The 25,341-nt window shown below is 45.8% G+C and overlaps 1 protein-coding gene across 1 annotated transcript in view; it reads right to left on the reverse strand.

Annotated features, from left to right (window-relative positions):
- Window positions 1-25,341, reverse strand: part of KIZ (kizuna centrosomal protein) — a 92,826-nt gene that overhangs the window by 32,054 nt on the left and 35,431 nt on the right. The window contains 1 exon segment of the mRNA XM_055430765.2: window positions 1,600-1,750. Within this exon segment, the coding sequence (XP_055286740.2) occupies window positions 1,600-1,750 (151 nt within the window).

The raw sequence follows: 25,341 nt of genomic DNA on the forward strand, positions 1-25,341 counted from the left end.
CTCGACCTGCAATAATCCACTCCAGAAGGAGAAGAATGGGGAGAAAGGAGGCGAGGAGGGAGAGAAGAGCAAGGGTTGGAGCAGAGGCAGAGCAGAGGAGAGAGCAGAGGGCGAAGGGGTGGGGAACTGCAGAGTGCAGGGGTAACGCACATGCAGACATGGGTCGGTGGCTTCCCTGTGCTGCTCCATGTGTGTATGTGTGAAATGCTTTTTAAAAAGTCCTCCTACTCTTCTAATTAGAGGGCTGGGGAGGGGGTGTTGGGCAGGGCTGAAGGTGCTCTGAAAGGCTGGAGGGCAACACAGAGGCTCTGGACAGCGCTGCCAAACAGGCTGTGGCTTTGGGACAGAGAGGCAAGGACTGCCTCCAGAGGGGGCTCCTGTGGAATCCTGAACTTTGTGCATGATCAAAATAAGTATTAAAGCCAGAAAACTCTATGTTATATAGAGAGTTAAGCATGTGTAAGGATGGAAACACATACTTGGAGGGAATTCCCTGGTGGCCCAATGGTTGGGACTCCGTGCTCTCACTGCCTTGGGCCTGAGCTGGATCCCTGGTTAGGGATAATATCCACTAGCCAGATGGGCCGCTCTGGACCTGAGTTTCTGCCCTCCAGCCCCACCCACTGCGACTCCCTGGGAACCGGCTCCATGACTCTGGTCCAGCATGACCTGCTCTACCTGAGCAAGTGCTCAGTCCACTCCTGACTGTCCCGCTGAACCACGGCTGGGTGCATCCTTGGCTGTCCTCCTCCCAGTCCACAGGGACTAAATTCCCTGAGGCCCCTCCTGCAGCCTGGCTCAAGGGGCTCTGTGGCTTCCCAAACTCTGCTGAACCCATGAACACCTCTCCTGAGCTGGGCCAGACCCTGTACAACTTCTGGTCCCTGTCCCCAGGTGTAGTCTGCTCCTCAGCCACAACAACGGCTCCGTTTCCTGGGAAAGTGTGCACTTTCTCGACCTGTTCTTTGGCCCCTAAGTCCGTCACCCATCCACCTGGAGCCTGCTGAAATCCTGCCTGGCTTTTCAGGGTCACCTTCGCCTGCCTCTTGGCTCCCTCAGTCATCAGATCTGCCCTCCCTGCTTCTTCAGATGCCTGGCTCGCCTTCTGGAGGGTCTAAGCCCTCTGCCATGTTCCTACCCACTCTGCCATCCCCCAGAGGAGGGGCTGCATGGGATTTCTCTCTCTCTCCCCCATGGATCTGGGCTGCTGCCTAATCCACAGAAGTGGACGAATACATATTTGCTGAGTTGACAAAAATGACGACACAGTATGTTTAAAGGATGGTGTAGAGAAAGAAAACCAGAATTCTCCAAGAGGCTCCTTAAGCTCCCTGGACAAATGTTGCGGTAGGTATGTTTAATTAGGTTACCTCCAGGCCCTTAGTTAACTAACCTTATGTAAGAAAGGACCTGAAATGGCTGCACAAAACACTATGCAAAAGGTCTGAGATCAAAGTTCATCCAACCAACCAACCACAAAAGCTCATTTACAATTTACATTTTTCAAATATGTTAATAATTGTTAAGGATGTTAACTATTTCCTCAAATGACTAGTTTGTACGATTTGAAACTTATTTTAAAGAATAAAAAGTACTAACCTTTGTCCTCTGGTCTAGTTTACTGATCAGGAAAACTTCAGACAGCTTCTCTACTTCCTCTTCTTGGACAGAAGTATCATGTCCTTTCAGGGCGGTAATATGTTGACCTGATCGTGTCCTTAATAAGCCTGAGGCTGGTGCTTGTTCAACCCTATGAAACACAATTAGGAGTCCCATTAGACATGTGTAATGCTGGGTGACTTATGAGTCTCCTATATTGTTAAAGGTCCCCACAATCATGCTAGTAGAAGACAGTTTACACAGAAACTAATATAATCTGGGATAAGGGGATTTCCAGAGTTCAGATTTCTTTTCGGGGGGTAACTTTCATTTTATTTTAGTTATAATATCATTGATAGATGAGCATTCTCAACTCTGTCTGCACCTTGGGACCATCCGGGGGGTTTTGCATCATCTAGGTACTTCACGCCACTGCTTCAGAGTTCAGGAAAACTAGTCTGGCGGGAGGAACCCAGCAAATTGAGACTTTAAGACTCTCAGAGCGATTCTGACGTGTGGCCACTGTTTCTAACTAGTGCAGAGGTGGTCAGGCTCCTCTTGAATGTAAAGAGAAAACAACAGTTCATATCTCCACCTCAATTAGTTTATTCTTATTATACTCTTGCAATGCTTTCATTATTTTTTTTTAATAAGTTACTATTAGGAAAAAGTCCAACGTAAGCCTGTATTGCTGCCTATAATGTAGTATTTAGATACTAAATGGAAGAAAAATGTGCTATATTTCAGGCTGGGGGCAGGAAACGCATCAGATGAGCCTGGAGCACCTTGTCCCAGGAAGGGAGGAAGCTCTCGGACCCTGAGTTGTGTGAACAGGCCTCAGGGGTTGTGCCGAAGAGGCACCCACTGGCTAAAGATGAGACAGTGTGAGAGCCAAAAGAACAGTGACGAATGTGGACTGGAACATGGTGCATGTATAAAAATACATGAGCTCGTTTAAAAGATAAATAATAAAAAACGTTTGGATTCAGCCCTGAAAAGGAAGGAAATCTTTGTCACAGACTACAACATGACATTCTACTCCATTATATAAGCCAGTCACAAAAAAGCAGTATGATTCCACTCACATAAGATGCCGAGAATAGTTAAACTCAGAGACAGAGTAGAGTTGTGGCTGCCGGGGTTGGGGAAGGAGGATTGGGGACTTGTTTAATGGGGACAGAGCACCAGTTCTGTAAGATGACAAAGCTCTGGAGATCTGATGCACAAAAATGTGAATGTACTTAATGCTACTGAACTGTCCACTTAAAATGGTTAAGGTGGTAAATTTTATGTTTATGTGTGTTTTTACCACCAAAGTATCAACAAACCAACCTTTGCAAGCTGCCAGAGAAACAATTTGTTATTTTGGAAACTGGTTAAAGAAAGGGATGGTAGTCAAGCATTTGTCCTGCCTTTGTGGTCAACAACAAAAAACACACACACAAAAAAAATTTCAGAGTTACCAAGTAGTTGATGGGGAAAGTTTTTTCAATTAATAGATGCAAAGAAAGTGCTGCATTAGAAAAGTCACTGTTTTCTAAGTCCAAATTAATGAGTGCACCTAGGAAATTATCATAATGTTGAAGAAACTGCATAATGGAAGCTTGAATCAGAGGCACCCGTCTGCCAGTGCTCAAGTCCTCAGCCCAGTCCTGGGAGCACACACGAAGTGACGAGCAGTCACGTGCCGCCTGAGGAGGTGAAGAAAGAAGGACCCGTGCTGCCTGTGATGGCGTTTTGCCAGAATAACCTGCCTGGAATATAATTCTGGATCCCGATCCAACCAGCAGTTTACAGGGAACATCATTTGGATCCTGATTCAAAGACAGCAAATGTAGACAGACTGCTTTGGAGAAAACCAAAGCAAACTGACAACGACTAGGTAACAAAGAATTTTCTTAAGTGGTCAAGGATTAAATACTTGTACGTTAGAGATGTATTTGTGAGAGGAAAAAATTTTGTCTGTTTTAAACTGCTGAAGAAAAAGTATATGGATGAGGGAAAGAGATAAAACAAGACTAGCAAAATGTTGACAACTGTGGGTCTGGGAGAGGGTACATGGGACTTCATTATATTCACGCTGACTTTTGTAGATGTTTAAACATGTCAAAGTGAAAGTGAAGTCGCTCAGTCTTGTCTGACCCTTTGCGACCCCATGGACTGTAGCCTACCAGGCTTCTCAACCCATGGGATTTTCTAGGCAAGAGTACTGGAGTGGGTTGCCATTTCCTTCTCCAAAACATGTCAAAGTATATACTAAAAATCTGTGTACTAATATGTGCAACTTACTTGGAAATGCATAAAAATAACAGATTGGAATTGATGGATGGATGGCTGGGAAGTAGATTTGGGAGTGTAATAAAATGTCAATGGTAGAAGTTGGGTGGTAGATATGTCAGCGTTACAGTTTTTCTCATTTTTCTGTATGTTTGGAAATTTTCATAATAAAATGGGAATAAAATGTCCATGGTAGAAGCTGGGTGGTAGATATGTCAGCGTTACAGTTTTTCTCATTTTTCCGTATGTTTGGAAATTTTCATAATAAAATGGGAATAAAATGTCCATGGTAGAAGCTGGGTGGTAGATATGTCAGCGTTACAGTTTTTCTCATTTTTCCGTATGTTTGGAAATTTTCATAATAAAATGGGGAAGAAGTCTAGGTGTAATTCAGAACCTTTAAAAAGAAATCTTAATTGTTAAAAGATTTGGCCTGACCTAACCCCTGCTTTTCCCCAAGACTTGAATAAAGTGGGATGCATCACTGGAATCCTTGAACTTATTTAAAAACTTCCCCAGATGATTCCAAGGTTCCTGGCTGGTCTGTTTGGAAGTCCCTTGAGTAATTTGTCTCTCCTGGTGACATCTAGACCTCACCGACGTCATAAAGCTCCCAAGTCCTCTGTTCTGTTCTATGTCAATGAGTTACCCTTTGCATCTGCATCTGGGTTTACAGTGATTTCCCTCCTAAGAAAACGCACACATGGGTCACTGTCAAATTCTAGTCCAGTCAGCAGATATATTTCTAATAATGAGTAAAATCAATTGTTTCTATCTAGAAAGCATGTTTAGTTAGGTTGAATTCAACTTGAAAACAAGTTTAAGGAGGATGGGTTAGTTGGGACGCACTGACTATCAGACACCAGCCTCTCTGATGACTGAGACACATGATTTCTGCAGAAGCAAAGCCAAGGGCAAGACTCTGGTTACTAACACCTCTTCCAACTGTAACCATCCTTTGTGTCCTGGCATGAAAGCACTAGCTGAGGTTTCCCGTAATTATTACACTTGCTTCATAAAAGGAGAAAACCCACAGGCTCAAAAAGCAAATGAACTTCTGGAGGAGAAACAGCATCAGAATCTGTGACTTCTGAGTGGCTAAGCCAACACCTGGCAACCAGGAGGGTTTGGGCCACGGTGGACCCTGAGTGGAGTCCTGCCCCTGGTTCTACACAGGCAGAATCAGAACATCTATGGAGCAGTTCAGAGGACTTAAAGGAGTTTTTTCCTCTTTTATCCACTTCACTTTGCAAAGTTTCTAGTATCAATGTCACATAGAAAAAAAAAAAAGAATGATGTCAGCCCAATTATATATTCCTCCAATTAAAAATAGATTTTAAAGTCTATAATTAATTTCATACACTTATAATGGTTTCCAATGAGAAAACTGCAATTTAAGCAAAGATACCAGGATTTCCTAACTACAACTGATTTACAACAGATGGGTAATCTGACCAAAGTTTTAAATGCAGACAAAATAATAACTATCTTGAATTTTATTCTGAACATAAGCAGAATAAAACAGATTCTACATACTATACTCCAAATACTATAAACCTGACAATTTTTCAGCATTAGTTTGAGACCACAATGGGGCGAATGTATCTGAAAGGAGCAATGGACAGAGACATAAAATCATGGGTGGTCTCATTACGGTTTCTATGGAAGACAAAGTGATTAAACTATCACTTTCATATTAAAAATATATTTTCCAGGAGGCAATAAAGAACAATTTTTTAAAATCGACTGCCTCAAATGACATGCATCCTATTTTAAAAACTCATAATTGTCTAAAATAGCAACTTACTAGTAACAGTAAGCCTTTCACATGAAGGTCTTACAACATTTAATCCCAGGTATAACAAAAATCAGTAATAACAATAATAATGATAGGATGGTTTTGTCCTTTTTTTCTTTGAAGAGGCTTTATTTTGTGATAGAGAATTCAGAAATCTATCTTTCCAATCTATGCTGTGGACCAAGTGTCCCATTTTCTGGATGGAACCGAAGCAAAGAGATGGATGTTGCTTGCCAAGGTTTGGTCAAGGGCACAAGCAGGGCCATGGCCACACAAAACATGGCTCTGTTCACAGGCTTTCAGGAGTCCATAAGCTGTTAGAGCCTTCCTGTTTGTTCTGTCCAGCTGATATCAATGTCACTAACAACTGAGAAACAGAGTAGATGATTCTCTTCAAATTTGTGTTTCTGGAAGGACCAGCTGACAGCTTCGCTCTAAGAGCTGTCCCTGGCAGACAGGACTACCCCATTTAGGGAAATACCTAGCAATACCTTGCCCGTAATGAAGGAGACCTGTGTTCAATCCCTGGGTTACGAAGATCCCCTGGAGGAGAGCATAGCAACCCACTCCAGTATTCCTGCCTGGAGAATCCCATGGACAGAGGAGCCTGGTGGGCTACAGCCCATGGGGTCGCAAAGAGCTGGACACGACTGAGTGACTAAGCACAGCACAGCACTAGGAATACCTCCTGGGTGCTGAGGGCACAGGAGGTGGTAATCATGCAGAGGGCAGGGGAGTGTGATGCCGGGACTAAGACCTGTTAGGAAGGACCGCCAGCTAAGACCTGACTGCCTGTCTCTCAGAGGTCAGGTAGACACTTGGGGCTTTTTCTGAGGCTAGAGAGGGAATCTGGAGAAGGCAGTGGCACCCTACTCCAGTACTCTCGCCTGGAAAATCCCATGGACGGAGGAGCCTGGTAGGCTGCAGTCCATGGGGTCGCTAAGAGTCGGACACGACTGAGCGACTTCACTTTCACTTTTCACTTTCATGCATTGGAGAAGGAAATGGCAACCCACTCCAGTGTTCTTGCCTGGAGAATCCCAGGGACGGGGGAACCTGGTGGGCTGCCGTCTATGGGGTCGCACAGAGTTGGACACGACTGAAGCGACTTAGCAGCAGCAGCAGAGAGGGAATCAGTGGCAATCAGTGTGCAAGGAACAGCATCCTCAGTCATGACACAGGGTAATTCTGATTATAACAGACCACAACAGTGACTTCAGGAACCATTCCTGACTTCTTTATCTGGCTTTAAAAAATGACTGTGGCAGAGACACAGTTCCGAAGGCTCCAGATATTAATTTTAAAATTTGTGTTGGTCATAAAGAAAGATCATTTCTTCTTGGAAGGCTGATTTATACATAACTGTAGATCAATAGTCATGGAAAACGCAACCTCTCATAATGGGAACGGACGCTCTATTTATGCAAGTTGAGAAACTGTAACAAATGCGGGCCGAGTCAATGGAGATGGCATATCTTATCGCCATGCCACAGTCTGGCAGCCCAGGTTAAGAGAGTCACATGATGAATCACCTAGTCTAACAACTCAGTCCACAGAGAGAATTATAAATGCGTACATGCCTTCACGCGACACACCACCACTGTGGTTTATGCCAAACAGTATATCAACAGACACAGAAGGCGGTGAGAAAGAAGTGGGGGTCCAGCTGAAGAGCCTTACTGCACACAATCACCAAATGGCCAGAGAGTCCTCTCTAGCCAGCTTCTCCCACCCTTGTAAAGGGCATTTGAAGACTGCCTTTATCTTCACTTTGCATGATAAAAAACATGAAAGAGGATTTCCATGCATCGCTCTTCAATGCTGTAAGCTGAAAAGCTACTGACCAGGACGGGCAGGTCCCACATTCTCTGTAGTGTGGCCATCACAGCAAGATGCGGAAGCGGATGTACACACGTTCAGCACTGGTGACCCTACCCTGCTGTCTGTGGGATGGAGTCCTGTGATCAGCCATGTTTTCTTGGGACAAGGTCCTTTTAGAGACCATTACCCTGATGGCTCCTCACGCCCTGAGGAGCCAATACACACTGGATTTATGCCCAGTTTCACTCTGAAAACCATGTTACCCTGCCTGTTTCTATCCTTATACAAAAGAGTCTGTGTGACACACAGAAAGGACAGCAGACGCCGTACGTAAAAGACAACCAGACCTGAAAGCCACTTCACTCCCTGGATGGACAGGCCCTGTCAGGCGGGCTGACCACACCCTTGCAGCCATCTGTGCTTGGCTGGGGAAAGGCAGGGACGGACTTCACCTCAGTCAGTCCCCCGGACAAAAACCAGGGTAAGGACACTGGTGACATTCATGCACCCATGAATTAGGCGTCTACCAGGGGCAGCACTGGACAAACCATTACACATATTATCTATCTGTAATGCTGTGAATTTAATTCAGAAGCCCAGATACCGCAAAGCATCTGGGGCCCTGACAAGACACCCAGAGTGCTGGGAGGGTGCATGGAAGGATAGATTTCTGACTGATTCAGAAAGAACCATGACTCACGTGTGCCAACCAGCCAGCAAATGATTAGCCCTACTCGCTCATCCCCGCTTTTGAGCCATTGAAGGCACATGGTTGGAGTGGCGCTCTCACACTTGAGGGAGCAGAGGTAAGCATGCATTCAAGCCCGGATGGCAGGGCCCCGCCTCCAGACTCCTGGTTCAGTAGATCTGGGGTGGGACCCAAGAATGTGCATTTCTAACAAGCTTCCAGGATTTGTTGATGTTGTTGGTATAGGAACTATATTCATCAGAGGCCTGCACCACCAGCATGACCTTGGAAAGGCAGGGACCCATCTGGGGTTTGGATCTGGCAAGGACACCTGTCCAGCAGGAGGTTCTGCTGGACTTGACCAAGTTATGTGAACATGTGAGACTGAGCTCACCCATGTTCCTTCCCCACGAGTATGCTTTAAAATGTTGTTATGGGCAGGGGTTCAGCAGATACATGTGCAGGGACTGAGCAAGATACATGAGCAGGGATTGAGCAGATGTATCCAATTAACAATCAGAAACAAATACATTCACAAAGAAGTAGATGGTGAGGCCACAGTTAAATTGATGCTCCGGGTGCCCAGCACAGAGCTGACTGTGTACAGCAGTGCTTTTCCACCCTTATCTGGGAACGAGAAGGGCCTACCCACCACAGCAGCAACTTGACGACAGTCATACCTGACTTGCCCTTTGTGACTGCCACCTTGGGGCAGAGTTGCAGGAGCTGGTGAAGGACAGCGGCTCTGCAGGCGTCAGGGCCTTCTCGTAGGATGTCACTGTGGTTACAGAGCCTATAAAGCAGGTGCCGCAGGAGATGTTTATTTGAGCCCAGATGGTCAGCTTCTAGAATCTATGGTGGCTCTTCGTGGTTTATTGAAATATATCTGTAATATAATCTAAACATAAAGACGCAGCAACTAGACTGTCTCTTGACAAAGATGTAAAATGGGGTGGTTTGAAAAACTTGTCTGTGTGAAGGTGGCTGTTTTAAATCCATCAGAGGAAGTGGCTTTTAACCCTTTGCAGACTTCAGTGAGGTTCACATCCATAGCTGTGCAATCTCACTGCACATCCCACCTGACTGATAGGAACGCCAGATAATCTGAACAGCTGAAAAGGCTAATTTTACATTGTCAATCATAACAAAGTTAGATCTCCACCACTCACATGAAATTTACTTAAATTGTCACTGCTAAGAAATTGAAAACTGCTGGCTGAAGTAGAGGTTACGTCCTCAATTTCTGAATGCAGAAAAAAATGACTATTATTTCTCCATTCAGATCCCATTGCAATGAAATTTTCTTTATTCTTAGAAAGAACAGGAAAGAGTGGAAAGAGGGATTTAGCCTTTGTTATCTATTTGCAGTCCACAGGGACACTGGTGGAGTGTTAATTGTTCTAGGTTAGGTCTGTCAGGGTCACAACAGTCTCCAAAGAGCTTGGTTAGTAACTTCCTTAAAAAAAAAAAAGCATGATTCTAAAAAGTCATGGGAGAAGATATCAAAGACAAAATACTCCTCCTTTAAAGAAACTGATCATATATGTAGCTAGCAATATACAACACATTCCCCAAGAGGAAAACGAAGCAACTTATAAAGCAATGTTCATAGCAAAGTATTATTAATTTGTAATCAGTCTAACGATTGGGAGAGATCTAATGGTTGGGCTAAGTTACTCGATCTATTCGACGGCCATGTGCCTGATGATACAAGGATGAAAAAGACCTGCTCCATCTGTACACTGGAAGCTTGCCCCCCACCCCCCGCCCCGACCCCGAGCAGGCCTTCGCCCTGGGCAGGAAACAGAAACAGGTCCCCAGATTCAAGCCTTGTTCTGAACTCTGGGCCCCCTGCTGGCAACCCCAGCTCCAGGCCAAGTCCCAGCTCTTGTCTAAACCCTGAGCCTGTGGCCCATGTCATGTTGGGTCCTCATTGCCTGACCTCGGCTGCCCCAAACCTCCTTGCCTGTGGGATGTGCAGTACCTATGTCTACCAGCTTTTCTGAAGGCAAACTCTGGGTCCCGATTCTCCCTAGAAGGCTGTATCTTGTCATCAACCAATTCACAGAGTGAGACCTGCCCTTAAAAAGACGAAGATAAGCCAATTTCAGAGCAGTAACAATATGTAGAGGGGAAGATGGTCAGGCAGGTGGGGCAGGGCCCTGTGCTGGGCAGGATGCAGACAGAGGGGGATCATAGTTGAAGCCAGGTGGCAGCAAGGCAAAGGCGAGGGAATGCCAGGGTAAGAGCGGGTGGGGCCCAGCAAGGAGATAAGTTGGCCGGGGTGGTGACTGGATAGTAACAGGAAATAAGATTCAGTATAAAACTCTGGCAAAGAAACAGCGATAAACGTCGTAGGTTTTTGAGTCATGGCTGGTTTCCTGACAGCTGGAGCTGTGGACGGGGCTGGTGAGGGAGAAACGGGCCAGGGGACCGATCCTCTGCTCTGGGTGGCAGGGAATGAGCTCGCAGATGTGAATGCAGTGGTGGGCAGCAGACGGGGAGGACCCACATGCCCACCACTCGTGGGGTGAGGATGCTAAAGGCTGGGGCACGTGTCAACCTTAAAGGGCTGGTCACCCCAGGCTCCCATGGCAGAGTGTCTCAGTGAGGCTAGATATTTCCAGTTTTTAAGAGAAGCTGGAAATTCACCACTGCTGGTTTTATTTTTACAGGACATCTCTCAGATTTTAACATGGGGCAACTATTCAGAAGAATGTTAAAAACTGTGCTTGATAAACAAAGCCATGCTATGGGCTCAGAATCTCCAGCTTAGACGGCCTCTAGATTCACTTTCCAACCAGGGGGACCGGGGATGAGCCCTGAGCAAGGTATGTGGCTTCTGTATCCTTGCAAACCTGAGTACAGCAGGGGAGCTTGGCAGACATCGGCTCATGCTGCTGTGCCAAGGTGGAATGCAGCAGTGCCCCCCAGGGACGAGTACATTACCTCTGCCACTCTTAGGAATGATGAGAAGAGAAAGCCGATCAGTGGGGTTTGGTTACTGTTATAAACTCCTTACGGACAATGCTCCCTGACTCCAGCATCCTCCCCCCATCTCCATCCCAAGCACCACCATGGCAAGGCCAGTGAGCGATCACACACAGAATGCTTTCCCTCTTTGCCAGTCTGCTGAGTCCAGATGTCAGGCCTGCTCAGACCATCTGTCCCCATGCTTGTCTGGCAGTATCTCCAACTGCCTCCTTCACAGGGATCTTTCTCATCCCTGAGTTCCTCCAGCATGAAGCAGACAGCACACGACCCTGTGCTGTTCTCCAGCTACGCCCCATCTGACAAGTCTTCCCCACGTGACTAAGAGGCCTGCTGAGAACAGCAAGGGTACTTGGGATTTCACAGGATGCTGACGACACTCTTAAGTACACTGTGCACTGAATGACAGGACAAGATTTAAACCCACATGAGGCAATTCAGGACATGTGTGTTGTTACAGCCTGTTTTTACACAGTGGTGTCACACCGGCCCAGGGCTTCCAGGGCTCAGCAAGGAATGATCAACAAGATGGTCAGTGAGACAGCCACCAGCACTGTCCCCACGTAGCCATGGCCCACCCTAGATTAACTCCTAACCTTATGTGCCGAAAGATGAGTGGCTCTGAGTTGAGGATTTCTAACATTTATCTCCCTGTGGGACAGACTTTAGTTTGCAAAATATCCATCAACACTTGCCTGCAACCAACTTAAATAATTCACACAATGTACAGAGTTAAAAGATTAAAGATGATATGTGATGAAAATACCATTTTCAAATTCAAGAGCCCAATTTCTTCCATGTCTTCTATTTGCATTCCTACCAGAACACTTCAGCTAGAAGAGCACTGGCCTGACAGCCTGTCTCTCTCCTGGGGAGATGGTGTCCGGGAATCAAGGCACTGGGCCCCTACCATCCGTTTGCTTTCTGTGAGGTCCAGCAAGAGGACAAACCTGCTTGAGGACAAGTAACTGCTAGTAACACAAATGGATGCTTTAACATAATTATATTTTATCCAATAATACTTAAGCATGCAATAAATAATGTTTTGGCTAAATTTAAAGTAATTACTTTCTGAGAAAGCTTCATTTTCAGTCACACAGAATTTAGGACATAATTTACAAGAAAGGAACTTCATGCCAGGCTAATGTGAACAGTCAAGGTAGAGTTTTCTTTTTTAAAAAGACATAAAGGGAGAAAAGACGCTTTTTCTTTCAGTATCACAAACGAGAATTACTTCTTAGCAAACAGAAAATAAACTTTTCCTTGACTCTAGCACATGACTTTCCCATCTGTCCTGGTTGTCATCTTCGGGGCACTCGGTGAGCACGTGCTTCAGCTGCAGTGATGGGCGCCTGACTCTGGGGTTTCATTTTCTCCAGGAGATGCAGTCTTTGCATGGTGTGGGCCCAGACTCCAGGCAGGGACGAGTCTGCTTACACAGTTTACACAACACAATGTTACTTGTTGAAAGTTTTATGGATGATGCTTACTGTCTCTTTAAGGAAATGGAAGAATCAGAAGGCAGTCGGTTATATCCAGAACGAAGTTTTAGGGAGGAAACTATTTCAGAAAGAGCAACAATGAGCAGGTGTCACGCACAGAGGTGGTGGCGGGATGTGAGCATGTCACGGAGAAATAACCCACACGCGTGAGGGAGGGAAGAAGGCAACACGGGCTGCCAGTCTCCATCGGATTCCAGAGCTCGCAGAATCCTCAACTGGAAACTCACAGCCTTGTTAGGTCATACTTTCCTTTTGAAACATAAGGTGGCTTTGATCTTTTCACTAAGAACACATGGTCTGGATAGAATAGACTATTTTAAAACCATCATCCCATCAGATCCTAGGTCTGTTTTTCTGTATTTAATGTCCAAGGAAATTTGTTGATTACAATGAACAACACTGAAAAATCCTAAGACCCATGAGGTTCCCGAGTTTACACAGAACTAACAGAACGCATTCACACACCTCATGTTCTGAACCCACAATTGCCGCAAACTACTGGGTTGGCCAAAAAGTTTGGTCAGTAAGGAAAAACCCAAATGGACTTTTTGGCCAAACCCAATGTAACTAATGAACCAAAGCCCAACCAAGGTCAGTCAAAACCCAAGTAGCTAATTCAATCTGTGCAGTTTACAGGTCCTCCTGAAGCAATTTAGCACCTTTGCCAGTAAGAGAAAAGCTCCCGTGATGCCCACGCACCCACAGGTACACACACACACACACACACACACACCACAGCAGCAGAGCGGCCCAGAGAAGCCCTACCTCCATAAAGATGCAAATTAAGATTTAAACAGGCTAACAATCGGCCGGAGCTAATCCTTTTACAGAGGTGTGAATGGCTATTGAGAACTGAATTCCGGCTGCCAGCTTTTGTTGAGTGCTCCTACAGATGCATCTCATCCAGCAGCAGCGCCAAGCCACTGACTCTGAGGATGACTGATAAAACAGCTTCACCAGGCAAGCATCATTTGTTTGCTCTGATACCAATTTCCTGACCATCTATCCAAAAGCGTGCATGTAAGCAGACTGAGGCAGCAGCGCCTTGGGAGCAGGAACGAGAAGCAAGGGTCTCGGGCCTGACGCCTGGCAGCCGGAACAGCTTGGGGTACGGCCTTGGGGGAGTCTGGATGCGAGGGGGCAAGGGGGGGAAGGTTTTGTTGGCCACACAAAACGGTGGCAGAAAGGACAAACACGTACATAGTTAAACAGTACTTTTCTTTTCACGGGCTGTCTCAAGAAACCTATGTTTCGGGGGCTACCTCGGCCCCCATTGTGCAGCCCCCTGGGTGGTCCCTTCCGGGGGGCCACTTGAAGGCGCACAAAGCCTGGAGGGAGGGAGGAGGGGCGGCGGCACAAAGGCTGGGGGGCAGGGGTCTGCGCTGCCGCGGGCCAGGGGTCACAAACAAGGCTCCTCTCTTCACCCGGGAAACAAGGCTCCTTGTCTTCACCTGGAGGCCGGGTGATGGCACTGACAGCTGGGACGGGACACCCGCGACTGTGAGGCGGCTCTTTCTTTAAAGCAGCAGAGGCCATGCAAGCAAAACCTTTGCCTTTCCCTCTTGCTGGCCTCCAAACAGACCTTCGTATTTGGCCCCACTTGTTTTCAGAACTATTGCCTCTCCCAGACTATCTGTTTTCTTAAGTTCCTTAATGAGATTCTGGAAGGCTTGATTTATGTGTTCTCCTTTCACCCTTAAACAGAGAGAACTACTCTGAACCCAGAACCCAGTTCTTAGTAGCCAAGAATTTCTGGGGGTCCCAAATTTCACACCCAGGTTGATAAAAATCAGCCCTGCCAGGGTAGGGGGGAAGGTGAAAGCTGAACACGTTTGATCCCAGGCTGTTGCATCCCAGATGTGTCACCAGGGGGGTGTCTCCCTTAGGGTGCTGGCAGCGCTCTCCAATCAGAGGTGCATGCAACAGGTCTGCAGAGCCTGGCTTCAAATCCCTGTTGCAAAAATGAATATGCAGCAGCTGCTGCTGCTAAATTGCTTCAGTCGTGTCCAACTCTGTGCAACCCCACAGACAGCAGCCCACCAGGCTCCCCCATCCCTGGGATTCTCCAGGCAGGAGTACTGGAGTGGGTTGCCATTGCCTTCTCTGATGAACATGAAGGGTGAATGACTTATCAGACTACTTGATGCCTTTGCAAAACTTAATACCATCAGGTCACATATTTTGGAAAAGTTTTAAAAAATATAATACTATGAACACAGTAAAGAATTTTTATTAGACATTATCATCATCGGTTCTATAATTAAACGCTAGAGCCTCTTGATGAAAGTGAAAAAGAGGCGAGTGAAAAAGCTGGCTTAAAACTCAACATTCAGAAAACTAAGATCATGGCATTCGGTCCCATCATTTCATGGCAAATAGATGGGGAAACAATGGAAATAGTGACAGACTCTATTTTGGGGGGGCTCCAAAATCACTGCAGATGGTGACTGCAACCATGAAATTAAAAGACACTTGCTCCTTGGAAGAAAAGCTATGACCAACCTAGAGAGCATATTAAAAAGCAGAGACATTACTTTGCCAACAAAAGTCCATCTACTCAAAGCTATGGTTTTTCCAGGAGTCATGTATGGATGTGAGAGACGGACTGTGAAGAAAGCTGAGCGCTGAAGAATTGATGCTTTTGAACTGTGGTGTTGGAGAAGACTCTGGAGAGTCCCGTGGACTGCAAGGAGATTAAAGCAGTCAATCCTAGAGGACATCATCCCTGAATATTCACTGGAAGGACTGATGATGAAGCTGACACTCCAATACTTTGGCCACCTGATTGGAAGAACTGACTCATTTGAAAAGACCCTGATGCTGGGAAAGATTGAAGGTGGGAGGAGAAGGGGACGAAAGAGGATGAGATGGTTGGATGGCGTCACCAATGTGATGGACATGAGTTTGAGTAAGTTCCAGGAGTTGGTGATGGAAAGGGAAGCCTGGTATGCTGCAGTCCATGGGGTCGCAAAGAGTTGGACACGACTGAACAACTGAACTGAACTGAGCGGGTGTTTTGGGAAAGGGGCATCTTTCTGTCAGGGTAGAACCAACTTTGCTGCAGCATAATGACTGATGGAGGACCCTAAACCAAACATTAGACTTCTGCTGCACTATTACACATCCGTCTCCATGTTTGCATGTACTAGGGTATGTGTGTGCATGCATGTGTGTGTGCATCTGTAGAAGAGACTAGGAGGCTCAGGTTGGGCTGGCACAGTCCCAACACATGAGGAAGACCAGAAGGCATGATGGGTGGTGGACAAGCTAACTGAGGCTCAGGCAGTGGTCAGACCCTGAAATAAGTTAGTATATAAGTCACTTCTCCAGGACAGGTGATGTTCTTACAACACCAATTATGTCTGATGACTGGAAGTGCTGTACAGGGCAGTCAGTGATCCAGGTCCACCTCGGTGGACACTGAAATGGGAAAAGCAGTACCCAGGGAGGGACCGGCGTGAAGGGACTGAACACTTGGCTGTTGATGCTTGCCCCCTCCTACAGGAGTCCAGCAGATATTGAGTAGAGCACCATGGGAAAGACTGTGCCTGCTTGCTACCTGCCCTCGCGATACTGTATCACAATGAAAAAACCAAATCACTTTAAAATATTCAATCATCCAAGAAGCTTCTAAAAGAATCCCAAAGACAAAAAGAAGAAACAAGAAAGCAGATGATACCAAATCATCATTGTGAATGAACAAATGAATTAACTGTGGAGGAAAGGCAGGCAGGATGCGAGCAAGGAAACAGTCCATGCTAACTGGCCCTCCTGGGTAGACGCTGGGAATCAGGCGAAACAGCATCTCCTGTCAGTGCTGGGCTTCAGGGGATGTCAGACAAGCACATCCCTAATTCAGGGTAACTGCATCTTTCAAAACAGTGGAAACCAATTTCAAGTATGCTCCTGACTGCTACTGTTTTAATCGCTAAGTTGTATCTAACTCTTTTCCAACCCCATGGACTGTAGCCCGCCAGGCTCCTCTGTCCATGAGATTCTCTGGGCCAGAATACTGGAGTGTGTGCCACTCCCTTCTCGAGGGGACTTCCCGACCCAGGGATTGAACCCACGTCTCCTTCATTGCAGGCGGGTTCTTTACCGCTGAGCCACCAGGGAAGCCCATGCTCATGATGATAGATGTAATTATGTTCCAGCAAGCATGGTCAGCATGTGTCCTCATGATCCGGACTTCAGCTGATCAGTAAGGACTGTCAGTGCCATGAGCCAATACCATAAGAAATTCATTTAGGGTCTAGAAAGCAGTGTTTTTCAGTGTTTTGGGATTCCCTGGTGACTCAGATGGTAAAGTATCTGCCCACAATGTGGGAGACCTGGGTTCAATCCCTGGGTTGGGAAGATCCCCTAGAGAAGGAAATGGCAACCCACTCCAGTACTCTTGCCTAGAAAATTTCATGGATGGAGGAGACTGGTGGGCTACAGTCCATGGGGTTGCAAAGAGTTGGACACGACTGAGCGACTTCACTTTCCTTTCACTTTCAGTGTTTAAGGTGGCAGGACACCTGGAGTTCTCAGAACTTTGTGCAGAACACCAGCGTGCTGATGTACTTTGTTTCATCACACAAATCAGAAAAAGTTTTATGCGTGGACAATGAATATACATGCACAATATAACCATCACACATCCATGATAAAAACCCAACCCATCAAAGCTAATGAGATCAGCAGCTTCCTTCAGATTTGTCCTTATTCACTCGATGCTCTCACGCATTTTTTAATCCTCTAGTAGGCAAGTTACAGCAGGTACCGAAGTTTTAGGAAAAATTATTTTGAGCAAGTTCTCAACATCACAAAGATTCATTTTCCTACAGACCTGGAAAAGAGGTTTTTTTTATTTTTAACTCACTGCAGGGTAAATCTAGTGGAATACATCTGAGTATCACTGTGATGGAGTAAATGAGTCTAGAGGTGCTTGAAGCAGCAGATTCAGACAAATTCAGTCCATCAAAATGAGAAGCAAATTAAAACAGATTTACATTAATGAGTGAGCACAGTGAGAAAAAGTGAGAGTCAGTTGGACGCCACAGACGACGGGGTTCAGGACTCCTCCCCACTGAGTTCAGATTCTCCTGGAGGTTAACAGAGTGAGTCACCCAACAAGGACTCAAATGGTGAATCAAGTGTGAAAGTACAAGAAAACATATCTTGTATGTTTTAAAAGCTCACTTTCTGCTTCGTTTTGGGTTTTTGGCTGTCTTACAGGCATACACTCCCCATGATGCCTCCCCACCCCCTCAAAGGAAAGCCTCTCACTCAGGTCCTCAGCTCCAGAGTCCCTTCTCTAATCCCACCTTCACGTGAATTTGTTTTTTTTCAGAAGCCTGTCACCGTGGCTCAAAGACTGTTCTTCAGAGGTGAAAAATACCAGTTAGGGGGACTGTAAAAGGGGAGCCGAGCCGGGAAGAGCTGAAGAGGAAGAAAAAAACAGCAGGAAGATGGAGAGGAGCCAAGTGGTGACATGTGCCACCCAACGACTGGAGACAGGTCCCAGTTTTGCCCTGAGGACCCTTCCCCACCATCACCCACCCACCTCGAGAGGGGCTCACAGTGAAGCGCAGGGTCTGGTGGGAGCCAGTGGGCATTGCCTTGGCCCAGGGACACTCAGGGTGTGGACACACAGTGTGGTCAGAGCCATGGAGGCAGAAGCCCCACTGCTCGGCCCAGGCGTGAGCACTTCCAAGTCATTGGGGGGCACCACCCAAGGTGGGCAGCCCACCTAAAAGGGGGTCCCTGGTCCACTTCAGGGTAAGGAAAAGGGATTGCAGTCGGTGCGGGACCATCTGCCCTGAGGACAAACTCTGGGCATGAGCTCTGAGTGGAGCTGAACCTACAGGATCAGGGCACCAAAAGGGATCTTTCCACTTGAGAGTATGGAAGGGGAAGAGGGAAGTGACCAGAGACAGTAAGAGGCCACCTGTCAACATGATGGGAGAGCAACAGGAGGGGGAGGGAGCTCTGGGGCCACTAGACGAGGCAGGCGCCCACTGCCCTACTCCAAGAAGACAGAGATGTTCGGTGCTATGTATTAGCATGTCAAGTTTACAGAACAGCCTAAGCTGATCCCTAACGAGACATTAAAGATTCCAGGTAGGCCAAGCTGCAGTGTGAGATGTGAGAGTTGGACTATAAAGAAAGCTGAGCACCAAAGAATTAATGCTTTTGAACTGTGGTGATGGAGAAGACTCTTGAGAGTCCCTTCAACTGCAAGGAGATCCAACCAGTCCATTCTAAAGGAAATCAGTCCTGAATATTCATTGGAAGGACTGATGCTAAAGCTCCATTACTTTGGCCACCTGATGCAAAGAGCTGACTCACTGGAAAACACCCTGATGCTGAGAAAGATTGAAGGCAGGAGGAGAAAGGGACGAGAGAGGATGAGACGGCTGGATGGCATCATTGACTCAATGGGCATGAGTCTGAGTAAACTCCAGGAGTTAGTGATGCACAGGGAGGCCTGGTGTGCAGTCCATGGGGTGGCAAAGAGTCGGACATGACTGAGTGACTGAACTGAACTGAAGGTGCAGCATGGTGAGACACCATGTCCCACCCCAGATGACACCCTCTGAGTTGCCCAGGCTGGGGCTCAGGCCTGTCCCCCCAGAACAGGGCTGAAATGCGACTCCCCAGTTCTCCGCCTTCCCTTCCTGGCTGCAGGTGAACCTCGGTCCAGCTGCTCACACATCCTGGCTTCAGTGAACCCCACAGGGTTTCAGATGAGGGTTTTACTTTATGATACATTTTCTGCTCTACTTCTCTTGGTTCTGGAAGGGATCCCATTTTTTGGGGAAAACTTATCACATCCATTTGCATGATAATCTCCTGGCTGAACCCTGAGTTCTGGGGGCTCACTGTGATCTTATGTGCTGATGCAAAGCACAAGCTATGCTTACTCTACACAATACCCACCACTTCTCAATGAAAAGGACCAGGAAAAATAAAATGCCCATTTTGTCAGGATGCGGATTCTTTGATGCTAGAAATTAAATCTACCAAATGGCCAAGAGTCAGAAGTGGGAGAGATAGAAGCCAAGTTCATTTCTAACTTAAAAAAAAAAAAAGGCTGGCCCACTGCTGCATGTTACATATGAAAACCTAAGTTAAGAGGGTAAATCCGAAGCATTCTCATCACAAGGAGAATTTTTTTCTATTTCTTTAATTTTGTATCTATATGAGAGGATGGATGTTCTTTAAACTTACTGTGGTAATCATTTTGTGCTGTGTGTAAGTCAAATCACTATGTTGCACACCTTAAATTTATACAGTGGTGTATGACAATTATATTTCAATAAAGCTGGGAGGAAGAGAAAAAGGCTGGCCATTTCTGTCTCACCTCATGGACGTCCCTGATTCTTGACTTCTGAATCCCTATCAGATTACCACAAGCTAGTTAGTTATCAGATGCCAACATATGCCAACCACTGTGCCAGGTGCTTGTGCCAAAAACATGAATCTGATGAGGGTGATAAATGAGACCTGAGAAGTCAATGGTGATACCCATGGTGATACCCGCCAGAAAGAGATCCAAGATGACAGGAGCAAAATGTCACTGCTCTGCAATTCTTCCTGCAATTCCACAGCACATCTCGAGCAAGGAGAGATAAAGAGAACATTTCAAACCAAACAATACCTGATTTGTTTCCTGTGATGGGCAAGGCTAGCCTGAGAAATAGGGCAACAGGTTTGTATTCTGGGTAACTGTTCCTGCTGCTGCTGCTAAGTCACTTCAGTCGTGTCCGACTCTGTGTGACCCCACAGTCGAAGCCCACCAGGCTCCCCTGTCCCTGGGATTCTCCAGGCAAGAACACTGTTCCTAAATGTGTACAAAACACAATCACAGCCTGAAATCACACATTCTACGTGTCAGCAGACGATCATGAGCTTGGAAGGCTTTCTAGAAATCACACTCAGGAAAACAGCAAAGTATTGTGTACAATCTAAAGGGACGGATTGTTAACAGGCTTGAGCGGGCTTGTCACAAGGGGAGAAACATGATATTTACAAGGGGAGAAAGCCGTCCCAGGAAGAGTAGAAAGGTAAAGAGCAAACCAAACGAGAAAGGACTGGGTCAAAACTATGCACTTCATCATGACAAAGGAAAGGGACCAAATGAGATCCAGTTTCCTAGGTTTTCAGGAAGGAAGAAGCGGCCAAGCAGAAGTGATTGTGAGGGAGACAGGAGCAGGGGACACGGTGGGGAAGGGAAGGGCAGGCTTGGGTGCTGATGTTGTTTCTTGACTGGGTGGGGGACCAGGTAGTCACCTGTGATAATTAACTCAGCAGTATGCTCAAGATTTGTTTGCTTTTCTGCATGCATGCTATACTTCAGGAATAACACTTATCTTAAAAAGTACATACAAGAAGGACTTTAGCCTCATGAAGTGCCATCAAGGTAATGTAGGCTATTCCTTGCATTAAGAAAAAATATATGTATGTATGTGTGTGTGTGTGTGTGTGTGTATAAAGTATGTCTTTGATAGCATTAGAGAGACAAAGTAGGAAGGAACTACAAGATCAAACTTTAGAGAAAAAGGAAATTCAGAGAGATGAGCCTAACGTTTGGGGTACCTTTTCTTTGAAGGGCATGTGCCAATTTCTGAAAAGGTAGCTGATGTAGTGGGGTCATCTTTGGATAATCCTAGAGATCAAGAGAATAAAAACGGAAGTCCAGGTCCACCACAGAGAAGGCAATGGCATCCCACTCCAGTACTCTTGCCTGGAAAATCCCATGGATGGAGGAGCCTGGAAGGCTGCAGTCTATGGGGTCCTGAAGAGTTGGACACGACTGAGCGACTTCACTTTCACTTTTCACTTTCATGCATTGGAGAAGGAAATAGCAACCCACTCCAGTGTTCTTGACTAGAGAATTCCAGGGATGGGGGAGCCTGGTGGGATCGCACAGAGTCGGACATGACTGAAGCGACTTAGCAGCAGTAGCAGGTCCACCAAGGAAGGGGAACCCCAATAAATGATTCACATTTGGAACTGGACACTCGGGGCTACTTCCTACAGATAAGGGTGAAACAGACATAGTCTGGCCCTCAGAGGGACCAAAGCCGGACTTCAGCTCATCTCACTCCTCAGACCTGGGTGAATGTGACCCAGGACTGCTTCTGCCCAAGGTGCTTCCAGGAGCAAATGTAAATCCTCTTTAGGTTTCTTCCTAAAACTCATGTATTTTATATATATAAAAGTCATTACAAAAAAGAGCAGAGAAAAAAGGGGACATAATTATTGATATAGCAGAAATTCTAAAATACAAATTTATGACCACAAATCTGAAAACTTAGAAAAATGGATCTCTTCCTAGTATACTACATATTTTCAAAATTCACTCAAAAATATATGAAAACCTGAACATACAGATGAGCATTTAAGAATTAGAATAAGTTATCAAGGGAAAATGGAGAGAACTTTCATCAGCAGTCCTGTTCTGCTGGTGAAAGCAGCTCTCCCACTGTAGCCTTTCAGGTGCCCCTCAGTCTCCCCTAACCTGGCTCCACTCCAGGTCCTCACCTCTTCTGACCGAGGCCAGCAGCCTATGATGAGATGGCTGGCAGAGGTGGGACACTGGGTTGAGGCTGGCCAATGGACAGTTTTTTCAACATCTGTTCACACGCCAGGTGACAGTGGCTGTAATTACTGCCTACTTTGCTGACAATCGGGTCTCGGGATTCCTGTCCTCTTGAAAACCTGGTTATGAACTTTTAAAAATTGAAACCAAAATAAAGATAAGAAAAGCCTCAGCTATGTCAGATCAAAACAGGCGAGCTAACAGGAGAGGCACAGGCAAGACTGGAGAGTGAAATGCCAGGTAGAACTTGAAGGGGACGCACTGCCCACCCCAACCCCGCCCTGGCACTGGGTTATTTTTTCCATAAGTGTAATGCGGGACCTTTCTTAGAGGAAAAATGCCAGAATACGTGGAGTGGCGAGAAAAAGCTCAGGGGAGTACCTGAATTGAGGGACAGAGGTCATGTCCAGGAAAAACAAGGCATAATGAAAACAAACAAGCAACAGAGAGCAGACATCTGAAGGTCTTATGCTGGAAGGAACACTGTGCTTACCAACATGCTTCCAGCGCCTCTTAAAGTAAACCCTGCGTCAACTCGAAAGTTGTTTTTAACAGTTGTAAACCATTACTCCAGGCAACATGACTCCAGCAGCAAGTCTTCTCTAAGATGCAAGAACTTCCTTCCTATACTTAACTTTTAGAAGGGGCAAAATTAAAATCACTGGATGAGACTCCACCTATATGACTGCACTTTTCTGACCCTGAGAAGCTGAGGCTTTCATTTGACTTAGCGTAAAAGGCAGCATTACATTTTGCTTTCAGGTATGCTCCATGAGGAGAAAGAACAAAGCAACTTTACAAGTACTTTGTTCAAGCTGGAAGAAAGGCATATAGCACTTCATCAGCTAATATGAGGCTGGGAAGCACCAAAATCAATATGGACAGAGCCAAAGGTCAAAACGCCACTGCTTGATTTTCTTTTTCTAATTAAAGAATCTATTTGCTTCCTGAGCGTCCTCATTCAACTTTAAGAAATATTATCCTTGATGACACTCCAGTTATGCAGGCAGTGGAGAGAGTTATCAGCAGACAGTTATGTGTGCAAACTCTGGACCCAGACAGCTGAGTTCAAAGCACACTGAGCCACTCTGTGACCCAGAACACAACTTCACTGTGTGTCTGTTTCCACCTCTGTAAGACGGTGATAACAACAAGAATAAACATACTGTTATAAATAAAGTTCTCACAACAGTGCCTGGCACAGAGCTGGTGCTACTGAAGGGAACATCATCATACTGGTTGTGGTTTATGTGTTCGAGCACAGAAACTGGGAGCATGAGTCTGGCATCTGCCAGTCAGTCTGGATGTAAGCTGCACCTCCAGCCAGCTGTGTGACCTGGGAAGGTTAGTAATCTCTCTAAACTCCACGTGAGACACTCTACTTGGCATCTGCAGCACAAGCCTGGCCCTCGGTTCTCCACACTCTTCACTGCAGACTCTACCCAGACACCTTTTCTGGTTCCCTCTTAGCTTCCTGACACTGAATGTGGAGCCAGGCCTTGGGCTGCTTTCCTATGCATGTTTATTTCCTAATGTTCCTCTTGGGGCCCATGGGTCTTTAAAATGCATTTATACTATGATGCTTTAGTAGAGGTGCAGGATATAAAGTCTACAGGCAAAAATTAGTTGCATTTCTATATAATGAACACTCTAAAAGGGAAATTAAGAAAATAATCCCATTTACAATAGCATCAAAAAGGACAAAAAACTTACAAATAAACTTAACCAAGGAAGCTAAAGACTTGTACATTGAAAACTACAAAACACTACTGAAAGATATTAAACACAAATAAATGGAAAGACAACTTGTGTTCATGGATTAGAAGGTTAATATTGTTATAATGTATATGCTACCAAGTATGATCTATAGATACAATGTAATTCCTCAACCTCCCAGCACCATTTTTTTTTTTTTTTTTACAGAAAAATAGCAAACAATCCTAAAATTCACATGGAACCACAAAGGACTCTGAGTAACCAAAATAATATTGAGAAAAAAGAACAGAGCAGAAGAATACATGGTCTCATTTTAAAACATATTCTAAAGCTACAGAAATCAAAACAGCATGGTACTGGCATAAATACAGACATAAAGACAAAAGGAACAGAATAAAGCAATGCATATACAGCCACTCTTATCTTGACAAAAGTGTCAAGATAGGGAAAATACACAATGGGGAAAAGACAATCTCTTCTTCAAGTGGTGCTGGAAAACTGGATCAGTTCAGTTCAGTCGCTCAGTCGTGTCCGACTCTTTGTGACCCCATGAATCACAGCATGCCAGGCCTCCCTGTCCATCACCAACTCCCGGAGTTCACTCAAATTCATGTTCATAGAGTCGGTGATGCCATCCAGCCATCTCATTCTCTGTCGTCCCTGTCTCCTCCCACCTCCAATCCTTCCTAGCATCAGACTCTTTTCCAGTGAGTCAACTCGTCGCATGAGGTGGCCAAAGTATTGCAGTTTCAGCTTTAGCATCACTCCTTCCAATGAACACCCAGGATTGATCTCCTTTAGAATGGACTGGTTGGATCTCCTTGCAGTCCAAGGGACTCTCAAGAGTCTTCTCCAGCACCACAGTTCAAACGCATCAATTCTTCAGCAATCAGCTTTCTTCACAGTCCAACTCTCACATCCATACGTGACCACTGGAAAAACCATAGCCTTGACTAGACAGACCTTTGTTGGCAAAGTAATGTCTCTGCTATCTAGGTTGGTCATAACTTTCCTTCCAAGGAGTAAGCGTCTTTTAATTTCATGGCTGCAATCAGCATCTGCAGTGATTTTGGAGCCCAAAAAAATAAAGTCTGACACTGTTTCCACTGTTTCCCCATCTATTTCCCAGGAAGTGATGGGACCAGATGCCGTGATCTTTGTTTTCTGAATGTTGAGCTTCAAGCCAAACTTTTCACTCTCCTCTTTCACTTTCATCAAGAGGCTTTTGAGTTCCTCTTCACTTTCTGCCATAACAGTGGTGCCATCTGCATATCTGAGGTTATTGATATTTCTCCCAGCAATCTTGATTCCAGCTTGTGCTTCTTCCAGGCCAGCATTCTTCATGATGTACTCTGCATAT

This window comes from Moschus berezovskii, chromosome 15 (assembly GCF_049115385.1).
Source record: "Moschus berezovskii isolate FMDL1 chromosome 15, NW_MosBer_1.0, whole genome shotgun sequence".
Taxonomy (NCBI): Eukaryota; Metazoa; Chordata; class Mammalia; order Artiodactyla; family Moschidae; genus Moschus; species Moschus berezovskii.